Genomic DNA, 26675 nt, shown 5'->3' with positions numbered 1-26675 from the left:
CATGGGCTTTTCCTGGACTTGAGCAGTAGGTAGCATTATTAAACTTTTTTTTTTTTAATTTTATAAAACTCTACACTCTAGAGAGACAGTTTACTATAAAAGCGTTATTGTCCTTCCTGTTAAACCATTGTCTTGTGAAATATCTGTGCTTGGTTTTTGCTGCAAAGGCAGTTGTGCAGGATGAGAAGATGGAGTTGTCTCCTGCAGCTTTTTTAAAAGTAGACGAGCAATGCGAAACACACGGCCTGGATAGAGGAAGAGAGGTGTAAGACTCGGACAGTAATTTTCCATGACACTGGGACAGACTGTGGTCAGGAATTAGCTAACGGAGAGAGAAGGCTTCAGTGGTGCGCCTGCAGCTGTGCTCTTTGGGGGAATACAAAGTTCTTTGCCGTAGGTTGTTTGGTCAGGTGAGATAGCACGACTTAACAGGTTGGTTTGGAAAAAGAAATGTTGGTAGAACAAGGGCATGCTTCCCCGCTCAGATTTCTAGGCAGTGACATTCAGAACTGCAGCAGGTGGTTTCTTTGTGCGGTTTTAACATTCACTCATTGTTTACAAGGAAGTTAAAGGGCCATTGGTATGTTGGAAACAACTGGGATTGTTTTAAAATGATCCAGAATTGTAGCCCTTAGCCACCTTTAAGGAAGCGTTCATTCCTTTGGCAGGTAGTTAGTGCATCCTACTGGGGATTAGTCCCGTGGGAGACAGAGATGAACAAAGGCGCAGGTTCTAAGGCGTAGACGGTGATCCTGGTAAATCAAATAAATAAAGCCCCGGGCCCTGCCTGGACCTGTGTTAGATTGTTGCTTCCTCAACCCATTAAAAATGCAGTTGCTAATGAATGATGAGGCCTGGCAAACACCATCTCTCCACCCTCCCCATGTAATTTTTTTATACTCTTGGATGAAAATGTGATGAAAAATATTTCTGATGATGGCTCTGACCTGGAAACTTCACAGGGGCCCAGAGTCCATCATTTGCAACAAGATCTGGGTGTGAAAAGCTCTGAGATTGCAAGTGAAGTCGTTTTTGGCCACTTCATGCTGCTTCCATATGGCTGTCAGCATTTCATTAGTCTGATTGATGTAGCACGTCAGTCAGCAAGATTTTGTCCCATGCCTGCTCCCATCCAGTTTTGAAACAGCTGGGCTACAAAAGCTGGTGTTTTCCTTGTCTCTCTTCCCTGAAATGATCAGGGTACCTTTTTGTTCCATTTTGTTTTGGGGTTTTTTTGCACTGCTCCTGAAGCACGAGGAAGTTCCCTGGCCAGGGATGGAACCCGAGCCACGCAGTGACAAGACCAAATATTTAACTACTAGGCCGCCAGGGAACTCCCTGATGTGGGTACTTTTTGCTCGTTGGTAATAAGGGATGAAATTGGCATCGTGGATCAAAATGAGTCAATTTCAAATTATTGGTTGTTTTTGGTCTCATAGATGGGGCTTTAAGCATCTTTTAGCGCCATACACCAAAGAGGAGACAAACAGATTTAGATGGGCAGTATCTCAGATTTGCAACTTTGTGTGTGTGTGTGTGTGTGTTATTTTAACCTCAGATTCAACTGCAGGAGGTTATTATTAGATAACGGTGAGTATCGTGGGGTATAGAACTTGGCATAAACAATAGAGTTGAAGTGTGTTCTAGAGCCAGTACTCAGACAAATGGAATGGTAGCTCTTGTAGCTAATTCCTTTAAATTCTGGTTGGTGTTAAAGCCGGTTAGCTTGTGGGTTGCTGTTAGAAGCAGGTTGAGGAGAGAGTGGTAATTTTTCAGTCATAATGGCTGTACTATATTTGCTAGTTCATACAAATCAGAGAGAAGGCAAAGGACTTGGCACCAAAGTGGGTTTTGGAAGGAATTGGGAAGTAGCATTTGTTGCCCACCTTCTATGGTTGTAGTAGGTCGTGGGGTATGTTGACTGTTTACGCCCCGTTTGATGAAAAGGGAACCGAGCTTCTGATGAAAGGCACAGACTTGGGTCTGATGGCTGATAAATTACCTAGAGCTAGGATCCGCAGGTCAACGCAAATGTGTCAAGCTCCTGAGTCTGAGTTGTTTGTTCTGCCGTGCTGGTTTTCCTTGAGAACTCGTTTCTGTGTGTAGACTGGCCTCCAAGAAGGTTAGAATATGTGGAAGAGATATGATGAATGACCTTGGCTTGACCCTTTCCCATGGCAATCTCAGTCAGACAGTGGCGCTCCCGTTCTTCATACGTGCTCACGTTATCTTGGAACCCATCTGCGGTCATTTGACGGAGCTTGCGCTGAATTGCATTGCTGCCTCCTCTGGCAGACCTGGTTACGTTGGTGTGGCAGTGGACTCTGTGTGATCGTCCACACAGCTCGCGAGATACCATATTTCACACTTGAGAGCAGTGGTGGGGTGTTCAGGCTCTGGAGTTCAACTCCTCCCCTCTCCTTCCTTTCCCTCCTCCTCTCTCTTTGAAACCTGGAGTGTGTAAGAGCTCTAGTTGCTCTGCTTCCTTGCCAGCATTTTGTGTGGTCTTTATTTATTTATTTATTTAATTTCTAAAATATTTTAGTCATGGAAGTAGTAGCGGTGTCGTATTATCTCATTGTATCTTTAACTTGCATTTCCCTGATGACTAAGGAGTTCAGGCCTTATCCAGTGGTTGAGTTTTTCTTTTTCTAATATGTGGAAGAGTTCATGGAAGATGGTGTTTTTAGTTTCTTAAATGTTCGGTAGAGTTTACTGACCGAAATAGACAAAATAGACACAGAATTTTGAGAATTTTCTTTAAACACGGAGAATTGTTCAGGTTTTTTCTCTCTCCTTGCAACAGTTTTTAAGTAATGTCTTCCTGGGAATTTGTCTTTTTTTGCCCTTATCCTTTTAAGATCTTTTTAGGGTTTGTAGGATATGTATTGATGTCCTGCTACTCATGAGGTTGCAGGTTTGATCCCTGGCCTTGCTCAGTGGGTTAAGGATCCGGCATTGCTGTGAGCTGTGGTGTAAGTCGCAGATGTGGCTCGGATCCCTCGTTGCTGTGGCTCTGGTGTAGGCTGGTGGCTTCAGCTCTGATTCAACCCCTAGCCTGGGAATCTCCATATGCTGCAGGAGCGGCCCAAGAAAAGACAAAAAGACAAAAAAAAAAAAAAGAAAAAAAATTTCTACCTTAATGCTGATCTCATTTTCTGTTCTAATATGTGTACTTAGGGCTATAGGTTGTCCTTTACCCACGACTTTAGCTATGTTCCCTAAGTTTTGATAGATAGAATTTTTGTTGTCATTCAGTTTAAAATATTTTCTAATTTTGATTGTAATTTTTTGAGTCACTATTTCTTATTTAAAAACATGTTGCTTTGTTTGCAGATGTGGGAATTAGCCAGAATTTTGAATTGATTTCTTATTTTATTCTGTTGTAATGAAAGAGCAGGCTTTACAATTGTAATCTTTTGAAACTTGTTGAGATTTTTGGCCCAGCGCATGTTCATTTTTGGTAAATATCCTGTAAGTATTTGAATGTACATTCTGCTATTGTGTTTAGTGTTTAGCATATTGAATTATTTCCAGTTCAGATCTTCTGTTACTTCCTGCTTATCAACTTATTTTATGTTACTGATTTGTTAAAATCTTCCATTCTGTTTATGAATTTGCCTATCTCTCCTCTTAATTCTGCCAACTTTTGGTGTGTGTGTGTACAGTTATTTCGTCTTGGTGGATTCGAATATAGCATTACAAAATATTCCGTTTTTTTCTCTTATTAATACTTCTTTTGGTTCATCTTTATATGGTATATGTTTTCTCATTTAAAAAATTTTTATCTTTGTGTTTAAGGATATAAAACATAAGAAACACTTTTTTTTTTTTTTTGTATTTTCAGAGTTACTTCTGTGGCACATGGAGGTCCCCAGGTTAGGGGTCTAATTGGAGCTGTAGCCACTGGCTTACACCACAGCTCACAGTAATGCCAGATCGGAGCTGCTTCAGCGACCTACACCATAGCTCAGGGCAATGCTGGATCCTTAACCCACTGAGTGGGGCCAGGGATTGAACCTGCAACCTCATGGTTCCTACTCAGATTCTTTTCTGCTGCTCCACATCGGGAACTCCCGCAAACACACTTTTGCAAGGAGCATGTTATATGTTGTATCCAGTCTTATAGTCTTCGTTTTTTGATTATAGTTTTTAGTCCATTTATCTTTAATGTAATCACAGGTATAGTTGGGGTTAAATGTACTACTTTATTATGGACTTTGTATCTAATTTATTTTACATTCCTTTTTCTCTCCTTTTTTGTTTACTTTTTATTCTACTTCCCTTTTCTATTTACATGTTAAATTTGTATTCTCTTAGCAGTAATTGAGATTGCAGCCTATGTATTTGTCTTATTAACGTCTTAGGTAAATTTGTACTTGATTATTAACTGGACAGTTCGGGTCTTAGACTACTTTAATCCCTAGGTTATGTGTCATTATTATCAATATAGTAATTCTCACTGGGTATTCTCAAATTCTTAAAATATTTGTATTATTATTTAGATTCTTTTCCCATATATTTAGCCTTTATGTTGATCCATTACTTCCTGCATCTCCAGATTTCTGTCTAGGGCCATTTTCCTCCTTTCCAGAGAACATCCTTCAGTATTTCTTTTAGTGTAGATCTGCTTCTGATATATTTCCTCAGCTTTTGTTTATTTAAAAATTGGGTTCACTTTTATTTTTGAAGGATATTTTTATTGGGTATGGTAGCACCAGATACGAGCCCCTACCTTTTGGCCTTTTAACTTTTCCAGATGTTGGCCCCCAGAATTCTCGATTGTGGTGTCCCTTTGATTCCTTCAAAGCGGTGTGTGTGTGTGTGTGTGTGTGTGTGTTGCTGTCGTCGTCGTGCACCTTTTCAAATTGTTCCAGTGGGAGGGTTTGTCCAGACAACCTAGTTGCCATTGTGTTGCTGGGAGCAGAAGTTCTGGAAACATTTAAAACAGCACAGGGCACATTGTCTGGACCTTAACAGATGTTGTTTGTTAGTTTTAGTTTCCAGATTTGTTTTCTTTTATTAGACTGTAAATGCTTTGAGGGCCAAGTCTTTGTCTTTATCTATTCTTATTCTTTATATTTAGCACAGGATCTGGTTGTTATTAAGCAATGGTTAAACGGCTGGCTGTGCAGTGAGCTCTTCCTTCTGTGGCTTGGCCTTCACCTCTGACCTGTGTGTGTTCCTGGGGCAGGTTTTCTCAACCTCAACACTGTTGACATTTTTTTTTTTTTTAATTATACTCAAGTATAGTTGATTTGCAATGTTGTGTTAATTTCTCCTGTTGACACTTGAGTGCAATGATTCTTTGCTGTGGGGTCTGTCCTCAGCATTGTAGGATATTTTGCAGCACTCCTGGCCTTGACCCTCTAGGTATCAGTAGCAGGCTAACCGCAGCTGCAGCCACTGACACTCTCTCTAGCTGTTTGCAAATATCTGCTGGGGGTAACTGTGTCTGGTTGAGAACCACTGGGGTAATGTGTATGGTGCTTGATAAAGGCCGGCTTTGCAGTTGTGTTTCTGATGTCGACTTTCCTTGTCACTGTAGGGTTTGAGACCGCCAACTCTTTTGCCCTCCATGGAGCACACGTGATCCTGGCCTGTAGGAATATGACGAGAGCCAACGAAGCTGTGTCGCGCATTTTAGGAGAATGGGTAAGTGAGCACTTGACTAGTTTTTGTTTTTGTTTTTAATTTTCAAATGCACATACTGGGATCAACACATGGAGGTTTCTAGAGTGCGTAAAGTTTATTGCTCTCGGAATAATGTTTTCTTTGTTTTTAAGGTCATATTCACTTTGTTTATTTTATGAATGAAAGGACAAGCAAGCCCGTTTATAGTTCGTTGTCAGTGTCCTCTGCTTCATTAGTCAGAGGTTTGAAACCGTTTACTCACTTAGCTCATTTATTAAGAAAAATAAAATGTGGTTAACGCCCATGAGTGCAACTGAGAGGTTGTTATGCTCATGGTTTTTAAGATGACAAAAGAGCAGGCTTTACCCCTGACTGTGGTTTTTCCTTTTTGCTTTCCTCTCTCTGAGCAGAGCTTGGTGCTGATGAGTCTGTGCACAAACGTTTGTTGAGGGCCTTCAGTGCTCTTGGGTTTAAGGGCACAGCACCAAGTAACACAGAGTATGTGCCCTCCTGGGCTTCTAGGTAGGAGAAACAGACCATGAAGGGATAATTACATTCAATATTGAACGTAGTGTCAAGTTGTTCGAAATGCAGGGCAGGACAGTAAAGCAGACTGAGGGACCAGGTGTTGACAATGTGGCCTATTTCAGACGGGGTGGTCAACAGAGACCCCTCTAAATTGGTGAGACTAAAAAAAAAAAAAAAAAAAAAGAAGGTTGAAGGAGTTCCCTTTGTGGCACAGCGGACGTGAATCTTACTAGGAACCCTAAGGTTGCGGGTTCGATCCCTGGCCTTGCTTAGTGCGTTAAGGATCCAGCCATGAGCTGTGGTGTGGGTCACAGACACGGCTCAGATCCTGCATTGCTGTAGCTGTGGTGGAGGCCAGCAGCTGTAGCTCTGATTGGACCCCGAGCCTGGGAACCCCCATGTGCCACGGATGTGGCCCTAAAAAGCAAAACAATCAAACAAAAAGTGGCGACATTTCATCCAAGACCTGAATGAAGTAAAGTGGTAAACTGTGCAGATAGCTGAGGAAGTACTCTCTGCCCTTGTGCAGAGGAGGCAGGACCGTGCCTGGACGGTTCAGGGGGCAGCAGGGTATGCGAGCATGGCTGGAAGCCAGCGGACGGCAGGGGTGTTGCCGAGGGGCTCGCAGTCATTGGTGAGGAAGACATGAGAGGGTTTGAGCCAGAGCGATGCAAGGTCATGGCTTTTTTACATTTTCAAATTAGAAAAATTATTTTTAAAAAATTTTATTGGAGTATAGTTGACTTACAGGGTTGTATTAGTTTCAGGTGTATAGCAGAGTGAATCAGTTATATATATATATATATACACACACGTATATATCCATTCTTTTCCCCATGCAGGTTATTACAGAATATTGAGTAGAATGCCCTGTGCTATGCAGTAGGTCCTTGTTACATATCTATTTTATCTACAGTAGTGTGTATATGTTTACCCTGCACCCCTAATTTATTCCTTCCCACCACAGTTTCCACTTGGGTTACCCTGAGATTTCAAAATCTGTGAGTTTTCTTCTGTTCTATAACTAAGTTCTTTTGTATCATTTTTATTAAATAAGTGATATCCTATAATATTTGTCTTTCTCCCTTGTATTTCACCTAGTATGATAATCTCTAGGTCCAGCCATATTGCTGCAAATGGCATTATTTCATTTTTTATGGCCAAGTAATACTCCATTAAGATTTTTTTTTAAAAAACGTGATCACTGTGCTTTGGTGTTACACACGGGCTGTGTTGATTCGTTGCCACGTTTTCAAGGTACCAGGCCTCTTAGTGTTAAGGAAAAACAGCTGTCGCCACTGTCTTTGTGGAGCTTCAGCTGAAGGTGGAAGATGGATGGACCCAAAGAAACACCAGTGTAAGTGTGAAATAATGGAAAGTGGTATCAGAAAGTACACGGTTGGAGTTCCCGTCGTGGCTCAGCAGTTACCGAACCTGACTAGTATCCATGAGGGCACAGGTCGATCCCAGGCCTTGCTCCGTGGGTTAAGGATCTGGTGTTGGCGTGAGCTGTGGTGTAGGTCAGAGACACAGCTTGGATCCTGTGTGGCTGTGGTGTAGGCCGGCGGGTACAGATTGGATTCAACCGCTAGCCTGGGAGTCTCCATATGCTGCAGGTGTGGCCCTAAAATCCAAAAAAAAAAAAAAAAAAAGACAAATGATAATACATGCATATTTGAATGTTCAAACAGAATGGGAAGTTATGAAACGAAAAGTGCCCCCCCAATACTTTTCTTGGAAAATGTATATCATTTATCCATTTCTTGTGTATTCTTCAAGAAAATAGTTGTATTATATACTAGCAGACACAACTGCGCAATGTTATGTAATTTGATTTTTCCACCTATTACTGTAGTCTTTTTTCTTTTTAATTTTTTATTTTTATACAATTTTTAAAGGTTACTTTCCATTTATAGTTATTACAAAATAGTAGTCGTATTCCCTGTGTTGTACACTATATGCTGGAGCCCATCTCACACCCGCTAGTTTGTACCCCCCGCTGCCCCACCCCCGCACGCCTCCCCCTCCCCTCTGGTAACTGCTCGTTCTCTCCGTGAGAGTGCTTCTGTTAGGTTCTAGTCACTAGTTTGTTGTAGTTTTTATATTCCCACGTAAGTGGTGTCATATAGTGTTTATCTTTCTCTGACTTATTTCACTGAGCATAATGTCCTCCAAAGCCATCTGTGTTACTGGCACATGGCAAAAGGTCATTCTTTTTATGGCCCAGGAGTATTCTGTGCGTGTGTGTGTGTCCCATGATCTTTATCCATTCATCTCCTGATGGACACTTAACATTGTTTTTGATGACAAGCACTCTTGTCTTAACAGGGCATATGTGGACTGCTTTTAGCAACTCATGGCTTTTAGCTCTAGTTTGATACTCTGTCACATGCTTATGCTCTAATGCCTCAAGAAACCACACTGCTTTTATTGTGCTCTTTAGATGAGATCAAGTGAGGAGTGGCTATGGGTGGATGATACAGGGTTTGTTTACTATTATGTAAGTTCTTTTACTATTTAAAAAGCTGCTTAGGTGGTAAAAGGTTAAGCTCTTACTCTGACCTCTAGGCACCTAACAGTTCTTAAGCTTAAGTCACTGAAGGCCTTTAGGTCTTTGTTCTTAAGCTTAAGTCGTTTACCAGCACTGTGACTGCTTTTCCAAGCAGGAAGATGGGATAAAGTGAAGAAGGACAAGATGGAGTTTTCAAAGAAACATGTCTTGCGACAATGTATTTAACCCGTCTTTCTTGTTGATGGACACTTAGGTGGTTGTCATTGTTCTGCTGTTCAAAGTGGAGCGTTCTTCAAGTTCAGTCTCTCTCTCGTTTTCATCTGAAATTGGCTTTTCAGGTTCTGCTGCGGTGATTGTTCTTGATGCGACTTTTGTGAGTACCCCGTAGGGCAGAACCTCAGGGGACTCTGAGTCTGCGGGCAGGTGGATTTAAAGTTGGGGTAGCAGTTTCCAGTTGTTAGCGCGTAAGCTATGCGTAAGCCTCTCCCCACTATGAGTGTAGAACAGCATCTGAGGTCTAGCAGCAGAGTGTCAAACTCAGAAAATTTTGCCCATTTAGAATTTTTAGACTAGAAAAGCCGAGTTCCAGTGGCCTTAACACCGTGAGAGCCATACTGGACAGTGTGTACTAACGTTCAAGCCAGTCTTGGAAGATAATGCCGAAATCTGTTACGGCAGATACCCAGCAGCCCTGCGCTGCAGCGTATCAGCTCTGGCGACAGCCCCATGGCTGTAGCTACCAGCTCCGGCAGCTTTGCGGCTGCAGTGGGCGAGAAACCAAGCGAGCACTCGGAGAGTTGGAGAACTCAGTTTTATTACGCCGGCGGGCTCAGAGGAGATCGCTCTCCAGAGTCTGAGCCTGGAAGAAGGGTTTCACAAGGCTTTTATGGGCTACGTCTTCCAGGTCCAAGCTTGGCTAGTTGGACTGGAGTGACGTCAGGCAAGGTAGTAGATGCGGAAGCAGAGGCATGGGGGAGGACTGGTTGGGGCAGTTGGCTAGACTTTGCTTAGTCATCATGGCTGGGGTCTCTCCTTTCTACATTTTATTGGGACATTTTCTCTTACAAACCCAGTTACCGATGGATTTTACAAGTTGGCTTGCTTTTTCCTGAGAACAGATTCCTCTGGATTTATCCCATTTAACTGTTGCTGATGTACGAGGCAGAGACCCCTGGATCTTCCCTCAGCCACTTGGTAAAGTCTCTTAGTCCTTTGGGTGGTTCTGTTTCCTCATCTCGAACGGCAAAGATGGGAAAGGATGATCTCGGAGACCCACCATTTAGTTTTTCCTTCTTGACATCTGAGCCATCACGGGTCCCCGTAGGTCCGTTTCCAGAGACAGACCATCTCGTGGTGAAGTTCCTTCTCCTGTAGCCTAACTCGAGGCTGACCCGTCAGCGCCTCCCGAAGGAGGAACGCCCCAGAGCGCTCAGCGTCGGGGACCTGAGCAGAGGAAATGGGAAGGAGGCCCGAAGCAGCGCTCCCGTGGAGCCCTAACCGTCTACGTCAGCTCACCCCTTCCATCGTCTCTGGTCTGTTGGCTCGTGCTCTTCCAACCCGGCTGTGCCGCGTTCCTCGCTCCCCTCGATCCTGGTGGTGGCAGCTCTGACTTAGCGCCCAGGGCCGGGGCCGGCATGGCTGTTTCTCGCCGATGCGCCGTTACCGGAGCGCAGAGTGCGTGAGAAGCTGCGTGGAGCCCAGGTCCCCACCCTCAGTCTGTGCTGGTTGGTGTCCTCCAGGCCCTTCCCCAGCGGGTGTCTGTGCAGGGATTTGACACCTCCTGCTGGTGTTGCCCAAGGTCAGTTCCATCGATGCCCGTGTTCCTTGATACCCACCAGCCCGAGTATGCCCCCGTTTTACCAGGGTACACCACATCGCTGTCAGAGCCTGGAAGGTTCCGTGACATACCAGCACACGGGGGTTCTCCCAGTGACCCAGAGGCTCTGTTGCAGCACAGGCTCACTCTGAAGTCCTGGGGCGTGTGGCTCAGTGTCGGCTCACACGTGCCAAGGCTCAGTGGCCGACCTCCCTCCGGCCCCGGGAGTGGACCCTCAGCTCCCTTCCCACCCCTTCTCTGCTAGGTCTTCTCTCCCCTCCTTGCCCGCACATTCCCAAGTTGCTGAGTCCTGGAACACTCAGATCCGCCTCGGCGCCCGCAGGACCTTACTCACACCCTCTCCCGGGCATCTGACAGCCACCCTTTATTGCGTCCTTGTCATGCTCTGTGTCTGCGCAGGGCCTTGTGTATCCCGTACTTCGGAGGATGCAGACGCCTCGTCTTCTCCGTTTTACGGGGGTGTGCATGGAGTGCTCAGAGAGTGAAGGGTCTCAGCCAGAGCCACACGGCTGGCCAGCACAGAAGGGTAGGCTCCTGGTGTGTCCATCTGGTCTCCAACCCCAGAGTCTGTCTACACCTGATGGGCTGGCTTTTCTACCACAACAGCCCTCGTGCGTGTTCGTTACCTTTCAGGCTTTGCTTTAAAAATTGGTCGATGCTATTGGAGTGATTAATTTCAGAGGAGGCTACTCTGATTTCCCTTATTTTTGGTCCTAAGCAATCCCTTTTCATTCAAGATGTCCTTGATAGACTTCTCAAGCCGCTTCTGGGGGAGATGCAGCTATTTCACAAAACACAACCTAAATAGAAACACAGTCCATATGGAGTCATGTTAGGACCTTAAGTATAATTCCTACTCCCACTAATTGCTTCATGGGGAAGTGCCCTCCTGCCGAGAAGTTTGAGATGCTCCAGAGTTAGAAATAAGAGAAGCATTGAAAACAATTAAAATTGGATAACATGGACGGAGCAGAAGTGAACTCCCCTCTTAAAAGGCCGATCCATTTAGCATAATTAAAAAAGGAGGCAGGGTGGGGAGGCCCGTGGGGCCGCCTGTGATAGTTAAGCTTCGTGTCTCTGGACACGGGGTCCCTGCCCGAGTTGTTGAGCATGCCCCGTGTGAGGTCTGCCTCTTCATGGCCTGGAGAGGATTACTGACCAGTGTCCCTTACCTCATTTTCTCCTGGGTATTTCAGGGACCCCAAATATCAGGCTGAGCAGGAAGTTTTATCTTCCTGTTCTCAGGATGGAGCAGATTCTCTTGTACTCAGCACACCGTCTATACAGACTCCGCGTGGGTTCTCTGGGATGCTGACAGGTGTATCTGGATCCCTGCAGTGCTGGGGGTTTTTGTTCCTTTCCTCACCAGGTACTTAGCAGAGTGGAGTTTTGTTGCTCTGTATTTATGGGGCTGCGGCATGCCCCACACTCCACCCCACGATGTGCGGACCTCCGAGGGGCACTGATGAGCTATGGGAATGCATTTACTAAACGTCCCGATGAAGAGCTCTTGCCCATGGGGCTCCCCCTTCCTCCGACTCTCACTTTATTAGAGTTTCTAAATCTCAGGTTTCTAAAACTTTAGATCCCGAACTTCTGCTTGTAGGGAGGAAGGGGGTTGATGAGAGCTGGAGCAGCTGGGCCCGAAGTCACCCAGCTCCCTGCCACTCGTGTGCAGGAGGAAAGGGACAGGGCCGTGGCTGGTGCAGAAGGGAGTTAGAGGGGAGGGGTTCTCCTGAGAGCCCGGCCTGTCTCACTTGTGCCAGGCCCTTCCCCGTAGTGCTTTTCATGTCAAGAGTGACACAGGCGGTGTCGGGGAGCTCGCCTGTGGAGGCTGCCCACTGGGGAATCTTCTGGGCCTTGAGCATCCACCGGCGACTGAGACAATCCGTGAGGTGGGCGGGCTGGGCTGGTGTGGCGACAGGGGCTGATGGCCTCCCCCGACTTCTGACTCCCCAGGGTGCAGCTTGGTTCCATCCCCCCATCAGAGGGGAGGAGTTACCCGAGCATGTTGAGTTTGGTGAGAAGGTTTGGTCCCCAAGAAATGTTTTGAGCCCAGACTTTCCTGCCTTGTCTTTTTATTTGGCCTAGACTTGAAGTCTGCCTAGAGACTGGGTGGGATAAATGGCACGGTAGGAGAGGTAGCAGGGATCTGGCTCATCTGCTCTTGCCTTTTCCTGGGTGTCTCTGTCCAGGGTTTCCAGGTCTGGAGCGGGCAGGCTGGGTGGTCTTCAAGATCCTTCCAGGGCCCGTGTCTTTTGGGAAGACAGGCCATCTCCAGTTGATAACTGCTGCTCCTGTATGTGCCACATTCTACTGGTGAAGATTAGAAGCAGATGACACTCTAAGACCTTGGGCAAATTTCTTCTCTAAAGCTTCATTCTTTCCACCTGTAAAATCCACATACTCACATCTGTCCCAGGAGATAGAGGTTCCTGTGGGTATGAAGGCATTGACTGTACGTGTATTTAACACATTGCTGAGGATGCATTGTGTTCAATTAAATGTTAGCTGCTGCTATTAATGATGATAATAATTTCTTATTTCTACATGGAAATGCAAAGTGATCCTTGCTTTTCTTAACCTCTCCAAGTGGCTGAAAGGGGAGCGGTAGGGGGAGGATGTTTATCAGCATGATTCAGATGGAGTTGCAATGAATTCTTTTTCTGTCTTCATATGTCTGGACTCCTACGTTTTAATAGATGTGTGTTTAGTTTCTTGATTAGTATTTTCCAGTGGAGCTCATATTAGCACTCAACTGTCATTTGAAAAGCCATCTTAATTATTTATGTGATTGCTTTTTCTTTTGTATTTACGAAGAAATACACTTTGCATATATTTAGGAAAGATGATTAAGGGATCAGTCATCAGGAACAGCAAGCAATGGTTTATATCAAAATGGTTATTGAGAAAGCAGAGAGATGAGGGGTAAGAGAAGAGATTTATTAGTCAGAGCTAATGGAATATGCATGTGTTAGGGAGAGAGCGCATGCTCGGCTGATTGTAGCCCCACAGTCTGATGCTGGAGAGAGTGAAGTGTTGTAATTATTCCAGTTTTCAATAGAGCCGACACCAGGTCTATCTGTCTAGTGTGAGCGAAGGCGAATGGAACGCTGACAGTAGGATGTCATTTTGCAGCCTCATTGATAAGCATCAGAAATAGTGATTTCCCTGTTATTTTCAGATAAGGACTACTTGGTACCAGCCATTGTATTAGGCACCTGGGTTTGGCACTTGGCTGTGTTTTAATAGACACCGACACCCCGTTTTCATGACATGATGTTGAGGAGTGATGGGCTCGGATGCTGAGTAATAAATGGCTTGCACTTTTAAGAGCCGCTGGAGAAATCCATCTACTTTTTGGCTCCCTCCGTCCACTCGGTGACTTTATGATCATGAGTGGCTTTGGTGTTTGTGGCAATTTCTCCCATTCTCCTTTGATAATAAAAGCTTAAATCCCGTAATTTGCCGTAACCGATCGAAGTCCTTAGGTGCGGTGCCTTTTGCTATGTGATATGTGAGTGTTGGGGGGAGGCAGGCAGCACATGGGCTGGGTAATTTACAAGCCTGACGCCTGTCTAAGCTGGTGCCTTGACTTGGAAAAGACGATTGTTATTTATTCACCACATCCCAGAGTGTAAGGCCCATCCCCGTTGTTTTGAATGATCTTTAGCTAAACAAAAATATAAAAACTATTAATATTATTAATAGTTATAGATTGTTGGGAAAAGTTCATCCTACGTCAGTTGCTGGATTTGTTCCTCATTTCTTTGCTTTAAAAATTGTTTTTATGGATAGTATTGGACTTGCAATAAATAAAGCATGGTGTATAAACAAGTCTGCGAACCAGCAAGAACTATATAAACCACTTGCTTTAATCAACAAGCGAGCACATCTCCCCCCCCGCCCCACACACACATGCATAAAGAAGTCTAGAGTTCTCCCTTGGGAGGTTTTTATTTACATGATGGCCTGTGATCACCATCAGCTGCAGGTGTGGTTGGAAAGTCATGGCTGTCTCTGTACTGGGCACTCTGCTTAGCGTTTAGCAGTAAAATATATATATATTTTTTTTGGTCTTTCTAGGGCACCCGCAGCATATGGAAATTCCCAGGCTACGGTTCAAATTGGAGCTGTACTTGCTGGCCTACACCACAGCCACACAGCAATGCAGGATCCGAGCCACATCTGCGACCTATACCACAGCTCACAGCAACGCTGGATCCTTAACACATCTGAGCAAGGCCAGGGATCGAACCCGCTTCCTCATGGATACCAGTTGGATGCGTTTCCCCCCGTGCTACAATGGGAACTCCCAGCAGTGAAATACTGATGCTAAGTGTTAAACCCATCTTGCAGCTGAGGCATTGGAGGCTGGAAGGGGGAAGGGCTTTGCCTCGCCTCACGCAGCTGGGACCTATGGGTAGACCCCAGATTGAGGCCGTAGCTCCTGACCGTGAAGCCATCTTGTTACTCGGTCCAAAATTAGGGGTGCGTGTTGTTTCAGAGGACTGGCCTGTCTTTTTCAAGGACTAAGCCAAGGCGTGTCATCCTAGAGGCTGGCGTGTTTCTCTGTCCGTGACGTGAGGGGCCCTGTGGGTCCCTGGGAAGGGGCGTCCTGGGCAGTGTTGTACCCCAACAGAGCTGAGGAACCTCACTGCCCCAAGAGGTGTTGCTCCCAGGTCCCTTTTCAAGTGGAATGTAGTGTATTTACTGTTGCACTGAAGATGCCTCTTTGACCTTTCTTGTCATAGGCTCCGGAAAGATTCTTTATCAGAAAATAAATTATTCATCCTTCTCCTAGACATCATCGGCTGCTAAAATATTCTGAGTTTTCTCTGTCTCCAGAATGCCTAAAACTTGTGATGGGTGCTCCTCTAAGTTTTCCATTTCATTTCTCGTTCAGAGAATTTTGCATCGCCTTAGTCTTGTGTGTTACTCGTTGTCTTGGATCACCGTCTCCATGTCTTCCTTTTGTGTGTGTGTGTTTCACTCAGTCTTGAATATTTCAAATTTTAAATCCATTAAAACCTTTGCCTAACAAGGGCCGAGATTTACTGCAGAGTTTTGAAGAGTGAAAGTCTGGCGCAGACGGAGAGCTGCAAGACACGCCCAATCATGTGAAGCCCAGCGCAGCTGCATCCTTTCGTTACCATGGGGGCCCCCCCGAGTTCTTGTTAAGCGATTTTGACATGGTTTGAAGAGATGGATTTCATCTTTAGACGGTGTTCAGCCAGTGGCTGAAAGTCTGCTTCTGGCCTCTATTTAGGCACCATTATTTAAGCAGAAAAAAGTACGCTTGAGACCACTTTACCTCTTTACTGTGGGGCGTTTACAGAGAGGCTTGGACAAAGCAGGTGTTAGATTAAACTGAGAGGAAAAGCAGTCCTTGTACCCATAAAACCTTCTGTGCGAGGACAAGTGGCTGTCTGTAAGCGAGGCAGCTGGTCTCTGAACGGGGCAGCACACACCATGGTAGGTTATGTTGAGCATGTCTTTAAAATAGAGTAAGTTTTGGAGTTCCCGTCGTGGTTCCGTGGAAGCACATCTGACTAGTATCCATGAGGGCAGGTTTGATCCCTGGCCTCGCTCTGTGGGTTAAGGATCCAGTGTTGCCCTGAGCTGTGGTGTAGGTCTCAGACTCGGGGCTCTGATCTGGCCTTGCTGTGGTGTAGGCCAGTAGCTACAGCTCTGATTCGACCCCTAGCCTGGGAACTTCCATATGCCATGCGTGTGGCTCCAAAAAGACAAAAAAGTAGAAAAAATAAAATAGGGTAAGTTTTAATTTCTAGGGAGGCAGCCTGGAGTAGAGGGCACCCCCGCTCTGGAGTCACACGGACCTGGAATTGAGTCCTGGTTCAAGCACGTGCTCAGTGGGTACCCATGGGCGTATTCCGTTATGTTGTTGATTTATTTGCCTGCAGAATGAGAACGGCGCTAATACTGGCTCTCAGGGTTCATCAGGATGAACCGAAGTAATGCACATACTCTCTTGTCCAGAACCTGGCACAAAACAAAGGCGCAGGAAAAAATGGTTGTATCAGGAGAGGCAAACTTGTTCAACACGGATCCCTGAATTAGATAACTGCCCTCAGAAATCTTGCTAGAAAATGTGTTTCCTCTTATCGCTTGCTCTCTCTCTCTTTCAAATAAATGATCAGAGTCCTAGGAAAGAGCCAGGCCTCTCTTCATCTGCCCAGCAGTGTGTCAGGTGATGCTGACCTGCGCTGAGGCGAGGGGCGGGAGGTGGCTGTCCGTGTCCCCGGTGTCCACATCCGGGTTCGGAGCTGGCTGGAGTTGACAGAGGCTGGAGCTAGTGTGGAGAGAAGTGGAGCTGGCAGAACCGACTCTGGGGGCTGACGTGTGCCTGGAGAAAGTGGCTACGGAGCTTTACGGTCGGTGCACACTGCTTTAGGCAGGCCTCCCTTTCAGAGGTGGGCCTGACTCCGCCCCATGAGTGTGGGCGGGGCTTAGTGACGCCCCTCCGGAATAGAAGGTGGGGAAATGACGGCCAGAGGCTTCCCGACGGGTCCTGAAAGGCTGGTGGCCTCCTTGCTTGCTGTCCCGGATCCCTGACTCTGGGGGCAGCCAGCGGCCATGCCGGGAGGGTGCTCAAGCATCTCTGTGGAGAGGCTCACCCAGGTCCCCAGCCCCTCGAGGAGGTCCTCTTGGGTCTCTGACCTCGTCAAGCCTGCAGAGACCTCGTCAGAGATCTCGGGTTAGAACCATTCAAACTCCTGACCTAGAGAAGCTCTATGATAAATGAACTGCTACTGTTTTTAGCCCCTGCACCCTGGGGAAAGTTGTTGCAGAGCAGTGGGTAACGGAGAACAGGGGTCGTGGCCTCGGGGGAGAAGTGTCTCTGAGAGCAACTGCACAGTGAGTTCAAAGGTCAAGACGTGAGGACTCACCCAGTGAGTGCCTCTAAGTGTAAGGAGTGTAAGGACGCTTTTTTTTTTTGCTTTTTAGGGCCACACCAGCAGCATATGGAAGGTCTCAGGCTAGGGGTTGAATCAGGGCTGTGGCTGCCAGCCTGTGCCACAGCCACAGCCACACCAGATTTGAGCTGAATCTGCAACCTACACTACAGCTCATGGCAACGCCGGATCCTTAACCGACTGAGTGAGGTCAAGGATCCAGGCCGAGTCCTCATGGATACTAGTTGGGTTCCTTACCGCCGAGCCAAAACGGGAACTCCTAAGTGCAAGGACTGTTAAGTTCTTGGGGTGACATCCGCCACCCAGATCTCCTTGTGCGACCTCCGCCCGACTTGCAGCCCGCTTACACAGCGTCCTTGAACTGAGCTCACCTGGCTTTGGTTTAAAGGCTTCCAGGGGTGGGTAAGTGCCTCCGTCCCAAGGCAGCCCATCGCATTTCTACTTGCCTATTCATTGGAAAGTTCTCGCTTACACTGAAGGCAGAATCTTCCTCCAGGTGCCTGCTTCCCACTGGCCCTGGTTCTGCTCCCTGAGTTCCGCTGGGCTGCCTTCTCATGAGAACCCAGCTAGCCCTCCCATCTCTCAGATTCCCTAAGGAGTAAATTCAAAGTTATATTGAAGACCTCAGATTACTAAGCGTTGGCAGCGAGGCTGGCCCCTCTCATTTCCTTCCAGCCTCTGTCCCTCTTCTGTGCTGGAGTTGGGGATGCATGTGGTGAGGCTTGGCAGCTGGGGAGAACCTGTCTGCAGGTGCCAGGTGTAAAGCCCAGACTGACTGTGCCTTCCCTGGAGGTAACGCATCAGTGTGAGCACAGTGCGCAGTCTCCCTGTAAGTGACCGAAGAGCCCTGCCCTCGTTTCCCTGGCCGTTCCCAGGTTTAAATTGTTCCAGCCACAATGTGATCAGTAAACTGGGTAGCTGGGAGAAACTTCCAGGCGTCTTTGTAATGGCTTTATTGTTGTTTATTGAGAGGGACTAATTAACTTTGATTATTGCACTAATATTATGGCACTTTGACAGCCCTTCAGATTTATGACTCTGGGAAAAATAAACAAATGAAATGCAGGTGCTGGAGCAGAAAGAATAAGTTATTACTGAACTTTAATTACTTGGAATGTGTAGCCAGGAGAGAATTGGTTGATGAATTACAGGATGCTTAAAATCTACATCAAATTGTAAGGAATATACAGACAGAAATGGAAAGGGGGGGGCTGAGGGTGCTGTCTTTAAGGCAGCAAAGGATAGGGCACATCTGTGATGATCAGAATAGTGTTTCATTGATTAATCCTTTTATCCAACGGGGCAGAAATTTACACGGTGCCATTCAAAGCGTGGGCCCTGACCCACACTGTCAGCATCACCTGAGAACATGTTAGAAATGCAAATTCTTGGGCCCCACCTCAGAGCTGTCGGATAAGGATTTCTGGAGGTGGAGCCCAGCGATCTGCCCGTCCAGGAGATGGTGAGGTACCGCTTTCTTGTTCTCATGCTGTTGATTTTTAAAAAAAATTTATTTTTAAGACCTCACTCCTGACATATGGAAGTTCCCAGGCTTCGGATCGAATCGGAGCTACAGCTGCCAGCCTACGCCACAGCCACAGCAATGCAGGATCTGAGCAGTGTTTGCCGACCTACACCACAGCTTTCAAAGCAGTGCTGGCTCTTCAACCCACTGAGCAAGGCCAGGGATCAAACCCACAACCTCGTGGTTACTAGTAGGCTTCGTTTCTATTGTGCCACCATGGGAACTCCCTATTGATTTTTTTTTTTTTTTAAATTAAAAGGGCAGGTACATATTTTTACTTCTGCCTACAAAAATCAAGTGTTCTCACAGCTTTTTTCGCCACCTAGCCCTGAGGTTTTGAGACTTTAAAAAATTGTGCAAATATTTATTACACATTTCCCTCGTGTTGTGTGTAGTGGGTGATAATAAGATAGTTTAGACCATTGTCATGGTCCTCGAGGACGGTACACGTGAGGTGATACCCCTCAGACGGTAGCCCCTGCTTGGACCCCGCAAGTGTGGGAAGAGTGGTGGTCTTAGGACTCAGGAACGAGGCTTTGCCCACGTGCTTTGAAGCAGGTTCCTTGAAGAAGGCAGTATTGGCAGGCGGCATATGCAGCCCCGAAGGCCAGGAAAGCACATCCTGGGAACGGTGAATGCTCAGGTTGGGATGCACTGGCGTGGGTGCTGGAGGCCGGAAGCTGCCCTTTGAAGCCAGATCATTCAAGTCCTTGGATTCCATTCTTCAGGGAGAATGGGCTTCCTTCTCCAGCTCCTGGCAGCCATGCAGGCCTCCCAGCGGGAGTGATGCTGTCCACACACAGTGATGCAGAAAGACATATGTTCAGGCCGAACCAGAGGGAGTGCAGAGACCCCGAGAGACCGTCAGCCATGCCCTGGGTCACCGGTGGTTAAAGTGGTAGCTCGGAGGGGAAAGGCTGGGAAGAGTGCTGGATATACTTGCTTCTCACATTCAGGGAAAACTTTTACATCTGTCAAGTGAGTCCCAGAGGATAGAGATAATCATTCCTTCCAGTACCTCGTGCTCTGAGGACCTTTAACAGACCGTGGGGAAACGCCTTCCTCACTCTTAGAAACACTGTGAAAGCAGGGAATCGTGTTTGCTGGCTGCAGCTCTCGCTCAGGTGTAGGGGGACGGTGTACGGGTCAACCAGACAATGCTGAGGGTCCCGGGAGGGCTGCTTACTGATCATACAGGAGAATAGGTGTCACCCAGGAGAGGAACTGTGACATCTGAGCAAGCCTCCCAGGTGCAGTTACTCCAGCACCCGGGCCAGGCCACCCGTGACGGGCTGGGCCTGGCTGAGCCAGCTTCCCATGAGGCCCATTGGAGCCTCGAACCTGCCTTCATCCCTGCAATTCTGGGTTGTCTCCGAATTTTTCCTTTAAAGACTTGCTTTATTTTTAAAAATTTTTATTTTTTCCATTATAGCTAGTTTATAGTATTCTGTTAATTTTCTACTGTATAGCAAAGTGACCCAGTCACCCATGCATATATCCATTCTTTGTCTCACATTATCCTTTATCATGTTCCAATATAAGTGACTAGATACAGTTCCCTCTGCCGTACGGCATGATCTCATTGCTTGTCCACTCCAAAGGCAAGAGTTTGCATCTATTAACCCCAGATTCCCAGTCCATCCCACTCCCTCCCCCTCCCCCTGGCAACCACAAGTCTGTTCTCCAAGTCCATGAGTTTCTTTTCTGTGGAAAGGTTCATTTGTGCTGTATATTGGATTCCACATATAAGTGATATCATATGGTATTTGTCTTTCTCTTTCTGACTTAGTTCACTCAGTATGGGGGTCTCTAGTTCCATCCATGTTGCTGCAAATGGCATTATTTTGTTCTTTTTGATGGCTGAGTAGTATTCCACTGTGTATGTATACCACATCTTCTTAATCCATTCATCTGTCATTGGACATTTAGGTTGTTTCCATGTCTTGGCTATTGTGAATAGTGCTGCACTGAACATAGGGATGCATGTGTCCTTTTCAAGGAAAGTTTTGTCTAGGTAGATACCCAAGAGTGGGAGTGCTGGGTCTTATGGTAGTTCTATGTGTAGTTTTCTTAGGTACCTCTGTACTGTTTTCCATCGTGGTTGCAGTGATTTACATTCCCACCAGCAGTGGAGGAGGGTTCCCCTTTCTCCACACCCTCTCCAACATGTGTTGTTTGTGCACCAGACTTGCTCTTTTTCTTCCCAAAAGAACCTGACCAGCCTCCAGTCCAAGAGCGTCTCTTCCTTGGACAGTTGCCAAAGTAACTGCGACTCCAGATCTTTGTTGTCAAGCCACCTGCGAAGCTTTTATTTCAGAGACTCTTCCTCTCTTGTGACTTCTCCCACTGCCTGGAGCCTTCCAGACACCCCTGCCCGCCCTGCTTATGGATAATGTGTATTCTTGAGGAACAGGGGTGTGTTTTTGATCTGAGCCAGACCCTTCCAGCGGCAGTACCCCCGGAAGCCCTACCGTGCTTTACAGGGTCACGGGAGAGTGCCTTCTGTTTGGGATGGTTCACGGCTTGTCTGGTCTGGGAGTGTGGATAACTGAGAGCTGGTTACGTGTTTAGTTTCAGCGCTTGGCACATTTGCAGTTTTGGAGGTGATGCAGAGGCGCCTGGTAGTGATGTTGGTGATCAGAGTGGTATGGCAAGGTTGAGCACCCTGCAGACCTGCCAGCACCGACAGTCTCGGGAGCCCTCAAAGAAAAGCCCGAAGTAATTATACATTTCTTTAAGGTGTACATGAAAAAACTAAAGTTCCTTTTAGTCCTATATGATCCATGGGCTTTGGCAAGACTCTTAGCCATTACTTTTCAGAGAATGCAGCAAAGACATGAGCCAGTTTACACGGGAAGGATATAATGGAAAATTCAGATAGGAAATGGGTCGTTTGTCTTTTTAGGGAGAGCTTTGAATTACAGGATCCCCTTTGGCTATACTGCGGCTGTAAAAACAGTAACATTGGGGATTGGACAGGGCTTTTTGAGATCATCCAGTTTAACCTGCCTGCTTAACAGGTGGGCGAACTGAGGCCCAGAGAGGTAACTGATGCATCCAGTGTTACACCTGCTTTTGAGACAAACTGTCTTACTTCCCATTTGCCTATTGTGAGGAAATGTTTTTTTTTTTTTTTTTTTTTTTTTAAGAACATGGAGTTGCCTGTAAGAGGAATATAAACACCTAACACTTCATGCTCACTTAGATGGGTTAATCCTCATTCTTCCTTCCATGATGATGATAAAGTAGTGGTAGGTGGCATTGTGAGCTGGTTCCGGTGTGAAACACTTTGAATGCCTTAATTCAGTTCATTTTTATGACAGCTCTGTGAGGGTAGCTGATGTGACGACTCCTATTTTCAGGTGATCCTAGGCACAGAGAAGTTTAGGACCTTGTCGAAGCTCACACAGCCAATGAGCAGAAGAGAGGAAACGCTGTAGGGGGACAAAGGCCTTGCGCGTTGTGTTCCTTGGGGCCTCTCCCCGGTGTGTGGCCAAGTGCCCGGTCAGTAGGAGGAATTGAGTGAATAGTTGTTGAATGACTGACTGAGGTACAGCATGGTTGACAGTCGAGTCTTGGGGCTGATAACCCGGGCGGCCCTATCCTACCACTAGGAGGAGGGAGAGCTTGGTTTGTTTTTGGAACCAGATGATTATCCTGGAGTACTGAGCTGTGTACTAAATTGATTTTCACACTGGTGCTGCTGAAGTGCCTCCAGTTCTTCGTCCACGTGCTAGCTTGTGGCTGATGGGCTTATAGTCTGTGGAATGTGGCTTAAGCACATTGCCTCCCAGTTGTGTCTGTCTCTCTCTCTTTTTTTTTTTTAACGGCTGCACCCCGTGGCATATGGAAGTGCCTGGGGCCAGGAGTCGAATCTCAGCCACAGCTATAACCTACAGCGCAGCTCTGGTAATGCTGGATCCCTAACCCACTGTACTGGGCCAAGGATCAAACATGCACCTCTGCAGCAACCCAGGCCACTACAGTTGGGTTCTTAACCCACCGTGCCACGGCAGGAGCTCTGCCTCCCATTTCTTCACAAATCACAGGTCCTGGTTTGGGCATTCTCAGCCAGCAAGCTTCCCACGCTGTTGTGGAGAAGTCGGTTGGCTGCGGGGAGAAGCCCACTCGCAAAGCAGCTTGGTTCAGAAGGACAGATCAGCTGGAAACGACGGGGCCCAAGAGTGGAGGGGAGTCCTGGATGCGTCAGGCGCTCCTGGATGCATCAGGGGCCTTCTGGTCTTTACTTGCTGAGTGTGTGTGATGGAGAGAGAGAAGGTTGACCAGGGATCAGTTACTCCTTTAAAAATGGAAAGACCTCCAATGATGCTAGTAAGGCCTTCGGAGGTAAACACAGACACCTCCTTGTTTCCTATTACTTAGGTCGGAAAACCTAAGGTGTTGGGGTTGGCTGTGCTTCTCACAAAGCCCTTTCAGTTAATAGGCAGTTGTCCTGAAGGCTGTCAAGACAGATGTAGAGAAAGATAGAAGAGCTAGAGAGAGAGAAAGAGGGGAGCCAGGGCACACACACACACACGGGAGAGGCAGGAAGACTTAGAGGAGGGACAGAGATCAAGGCAACACAGCCCCACACACAGACGTACACCTCTCTCAGAGAGAGAGGACCACTCCTGGGAGTGTCTCTGTGGAGCTGTTTAGTGCCAGCCTCTGCACGATGGGTTTGATCACTGTTTCCAGTGCTCTCTGATCATTTCTTGCTTAGAAAGAAGGAAATTAGAATTGTTGAGCTATGATTTGTTTTAATCTGAAAGAAATTGTCTAACATAAATCTCCCCGTGAGTGCTGGAAAAGCCCTAAAGCGGCCAGGGAAAAAAATATCAATACTTTGCAAAGGAGGAATGATTGTTCCAATTCGTGGCTTAATTGACTTTAAGCCTTAATGAAACTCAGGCCGGAGCGGGCGGTGCGCCCTTGGTGGTGGCCAGTGAAATCTACACGGGGGAGGGGAATTTAGGGTGGTGATTTGGCTCTTTGCTGTTGATGCAATTTTCTAATTGAGTGGGGCTACCTAATACCAGACGGTAATTTTTTTTCCTATGAAGAGAGTACATTTTTTTCCTAACACAGTAATTTATTTTAAATTACAGCTTTTTCTATTAGAAGCATTCATTTATGTAAGATTATCTTTCCTCAAGTGAAATTTCACTGATGCCGTATAATTAAATATAGATTTTTTTTTAAAAAGATAGTATATATTTTAAATTCATAAGTGGACAAACTGGGCTTTTATATAAAGACTTATTTGAGAAGAGCGAACAGCCCACCTGATCAGCATGATGGCTATTGGAAAAGATTCGTTTAGCCATAGTGCCAGGACCTTCTTGGGAAGGGATGCTAAAACGTGCTTACTTGATCAGTCTGAAAGGATCGATGTATAAAATACCTTCTTTGGGTGTAAGCAGCAGCCCTGGGATCTGGTCTGTCCGCCTTTGCATCCTGCCTCGGCCCCTTAGGAGCCAGGTATAATGCGGGGATGCTAATGGAACCTGCGTCACAAGGTCGTGAAGATGAACCGAGGTCTTGCACCTCCAGTGCTTGGGATGGTACCCGGGTCCTTAGAACAGTACCTGGGGCCCTCGGGTGTACATGACACACATCGTTTGAGACCCCTGCGCGGTCTGGCCCCTGCCTGCCTGTCCAGGCTCATCTCTGCCTGTTACCTTTCTTGTCCCAGGCAAACCAATCTCAGAGCTCGTCCCATACCCTCCTGTCTCTCTTTCTTTCTCTCGGCTCAGAAGACTTCATCTGCTTGGAGGGACCTCAGCCTCGCTTGTCCACCTCCCTGATGCCTCTTCGTGCCATGAGTCTCTGCCCAGGGCTGTGTTTCCAGCAGAGCATTCCTGGACTGCCTTCTCTGCCCTGCCGCCCCCTTCCCTTCTCTCTGCAAATATTTAGCAACCCCTTTGAGTGATGGCAGCAACTCACATGACGCCTCCTGCCTCCAGGGAGCTTACAATCCATGTTTTGGTCTTAAAAATATGCATCTGTGACTGTGCTGGTCCCATGATGCAGTCATTGATGGTTGGCTGAAGGCCTCCTTATTTAAGGAGCAAACACCTATTCGAACTTTGTTAGACTCCAGGCATCCCGTTGCACCGTGAACATAAGTAGATACATAAAGTCCTGTGCTGTCTAGGTGTGTGGACAGATACCAACAACATATAATATTATCTGCTCTGAGAGAGTGACATCAGTGCTGTACTTGCAGGTGTGAGTTGGGGGAGGAGGGCGGGACTGGCTTATGGCCCGTGCTTAGCAATACTTGGGCGGGAGCAGACCTGGTGCCTGTGTTGCCCATCACTTTTGGGTGGTGTCAGACCTGTTGGTGAGAAGCTGTCTGGTTGGTGGTCTTAAGCACAGGTCCTGGAGGTCAGCCTGGGCTGGGCAGGAGGTCAGTTCTCTGTCTGTGGCCAGGGAGTATCCTCAGTCAAGGCCTGCTTCACGGGCCTCCGGAGCTGACCATAGCAGGTGGGGATGCTCTGTCCCCACGCAGGATGCTTGTCGAGGTGAGGTGATGGTGCCTGGTTCCCTGTGCCCGTGCAGCTTGCCGTGCTGACAACTTCTGTCCTCTCTGAGCCTTGCCCGTCCTGGGTTCTAGCCCAGCAAGGCCTGCCTTCCCCTCCCCTCGCCTCCTCTGTGCCAGTCAGAGCCTCATCTGGCTGGGTTTATCCTGTGTTCAAACACACCTCCCTTGCTACAGAATTGGATTTTGCAGGACACTGACAGTTTCTAGAAAGATCTGGTCTGTGAGCCCATTTGGAAAAAACTGGGATCACTCTGTGCCTGTTGGCTTGTGTCCTAGCCGGCTGCCCGGACCCTCCAGGGTGGCCTCGGCAACTTCACATCAAGGACTTCATCACGGCTCCAAAGTAAAACCATTTACCGTTGCTCCCTGCATGGGGAGCAGTGACCTCCTGCCACCCTGTCGTAAGTCCTGCCACAGGCACTGCTCCCTGCAAGGACGAAGGAAGAGCAGGAGCTGGCAGGACCCCAACATTCAGATGCACTTCCTGACATAGGGAAGGTCTGGCGAAGTGATTTCGTCTTCAAATGTGTCGAGCCAGTCTGGGCCCAGGCCACAGTTGTGGTTCCCTCCGTGGTTTCTCATCTCGTCAGAGAAGCTACCCTTCCTCCTCGGCGACAGCCCTTCAGTAGGAATAGTCGTGGATTTGGCAACTAACAGTCATAAGGGTTTTACGATTTGTGGAGAATGTATATGTGAAAGAAAATGGATGAATTAAAAATATTAAACAGCTCAGCCAGCACCCGCATGCATGAATCGTTGAGATCTATTTTTTCCCCCCTTCATATGATAAACATATGGCATGAATTTTCTGCTCTCATTACAGATGCTGAGAGAAGGCAAAGACAAATATTTATATTACATTCATGTTTTACAGTAAAAACACTGTTTGGTTTGTTTATACAGTTCCACTGCTACAGTTTTTATGGTTGGTAATGAAACCACTGTAAAACCCAGCCTGGGTTGTTTAGCAGACACGATAAGGCCCTCGTTTTCAGGGAGATGCCCTGGATGGAATAGTTGATGTCCCACGTGCAGAAGCAACGATCGAATTATGGGGTAGGATGGGCCGAGCTGGGCTGTGATAACAAACAACCTCAGAGTCTCCGGGCTCCCACAGCTGAGCTTTATTTCTGGTTCCTTTGACGTTTCCATCG

The 26675-nt window shown here is 47.0% G+C and overlaps 1 protein-coding gene across 19 annotated transcripts in view; it reads left to right on the top strand.

The window, feature by feature from the left end:
* The window catches only part of WWOX (WW domain containing oxidoreductase), a 969209-nt gene that overhangs the window by 57018 nt on the left and 885516 nt on the right, over positions 1 to 26675 (top strand). For all 19 annotated transcript variants that reach the window (XR_014805385.1, XR_014805386.1, XM_021097054.2 and 16 more), the window contains one exon: positions 5549 to 5655. Coding sequence is in view for 17 of the 19 variants with exons in the window: in XM_021097054.2 (XP_020952713.2) it covers positions 5549 to 5655 (107 nt within the window). In the remaining 2 variants the exon portion in view is untranslated. The remainder of the gene's footprint in view (positions 1 to 5548; positions 5656 to 26675) is intronic.

This window comes from Sus scrofa, chromosome 6, assembly GCF_054392235.1.
Source record: "Sus scrofa isolate SSC_HxYL_T2T_F1_AM1 chromosome 6, Sscrofa_HxYL_maternal_Yorkshire_Landrace_v2.0, whole genome shotgun sequence".
NCBI classification, from domain to species: Eukaryota; Metazoa; Chordata; class Mammalia; order Artiodactyla; family Suidae; genus Sus; species Sus scrofa.
The sequence above is the reverse complement of the archived record's forward strand: the minus strand, read 5'-3'. Positions and strand labels throughout refer to the sequence as shown.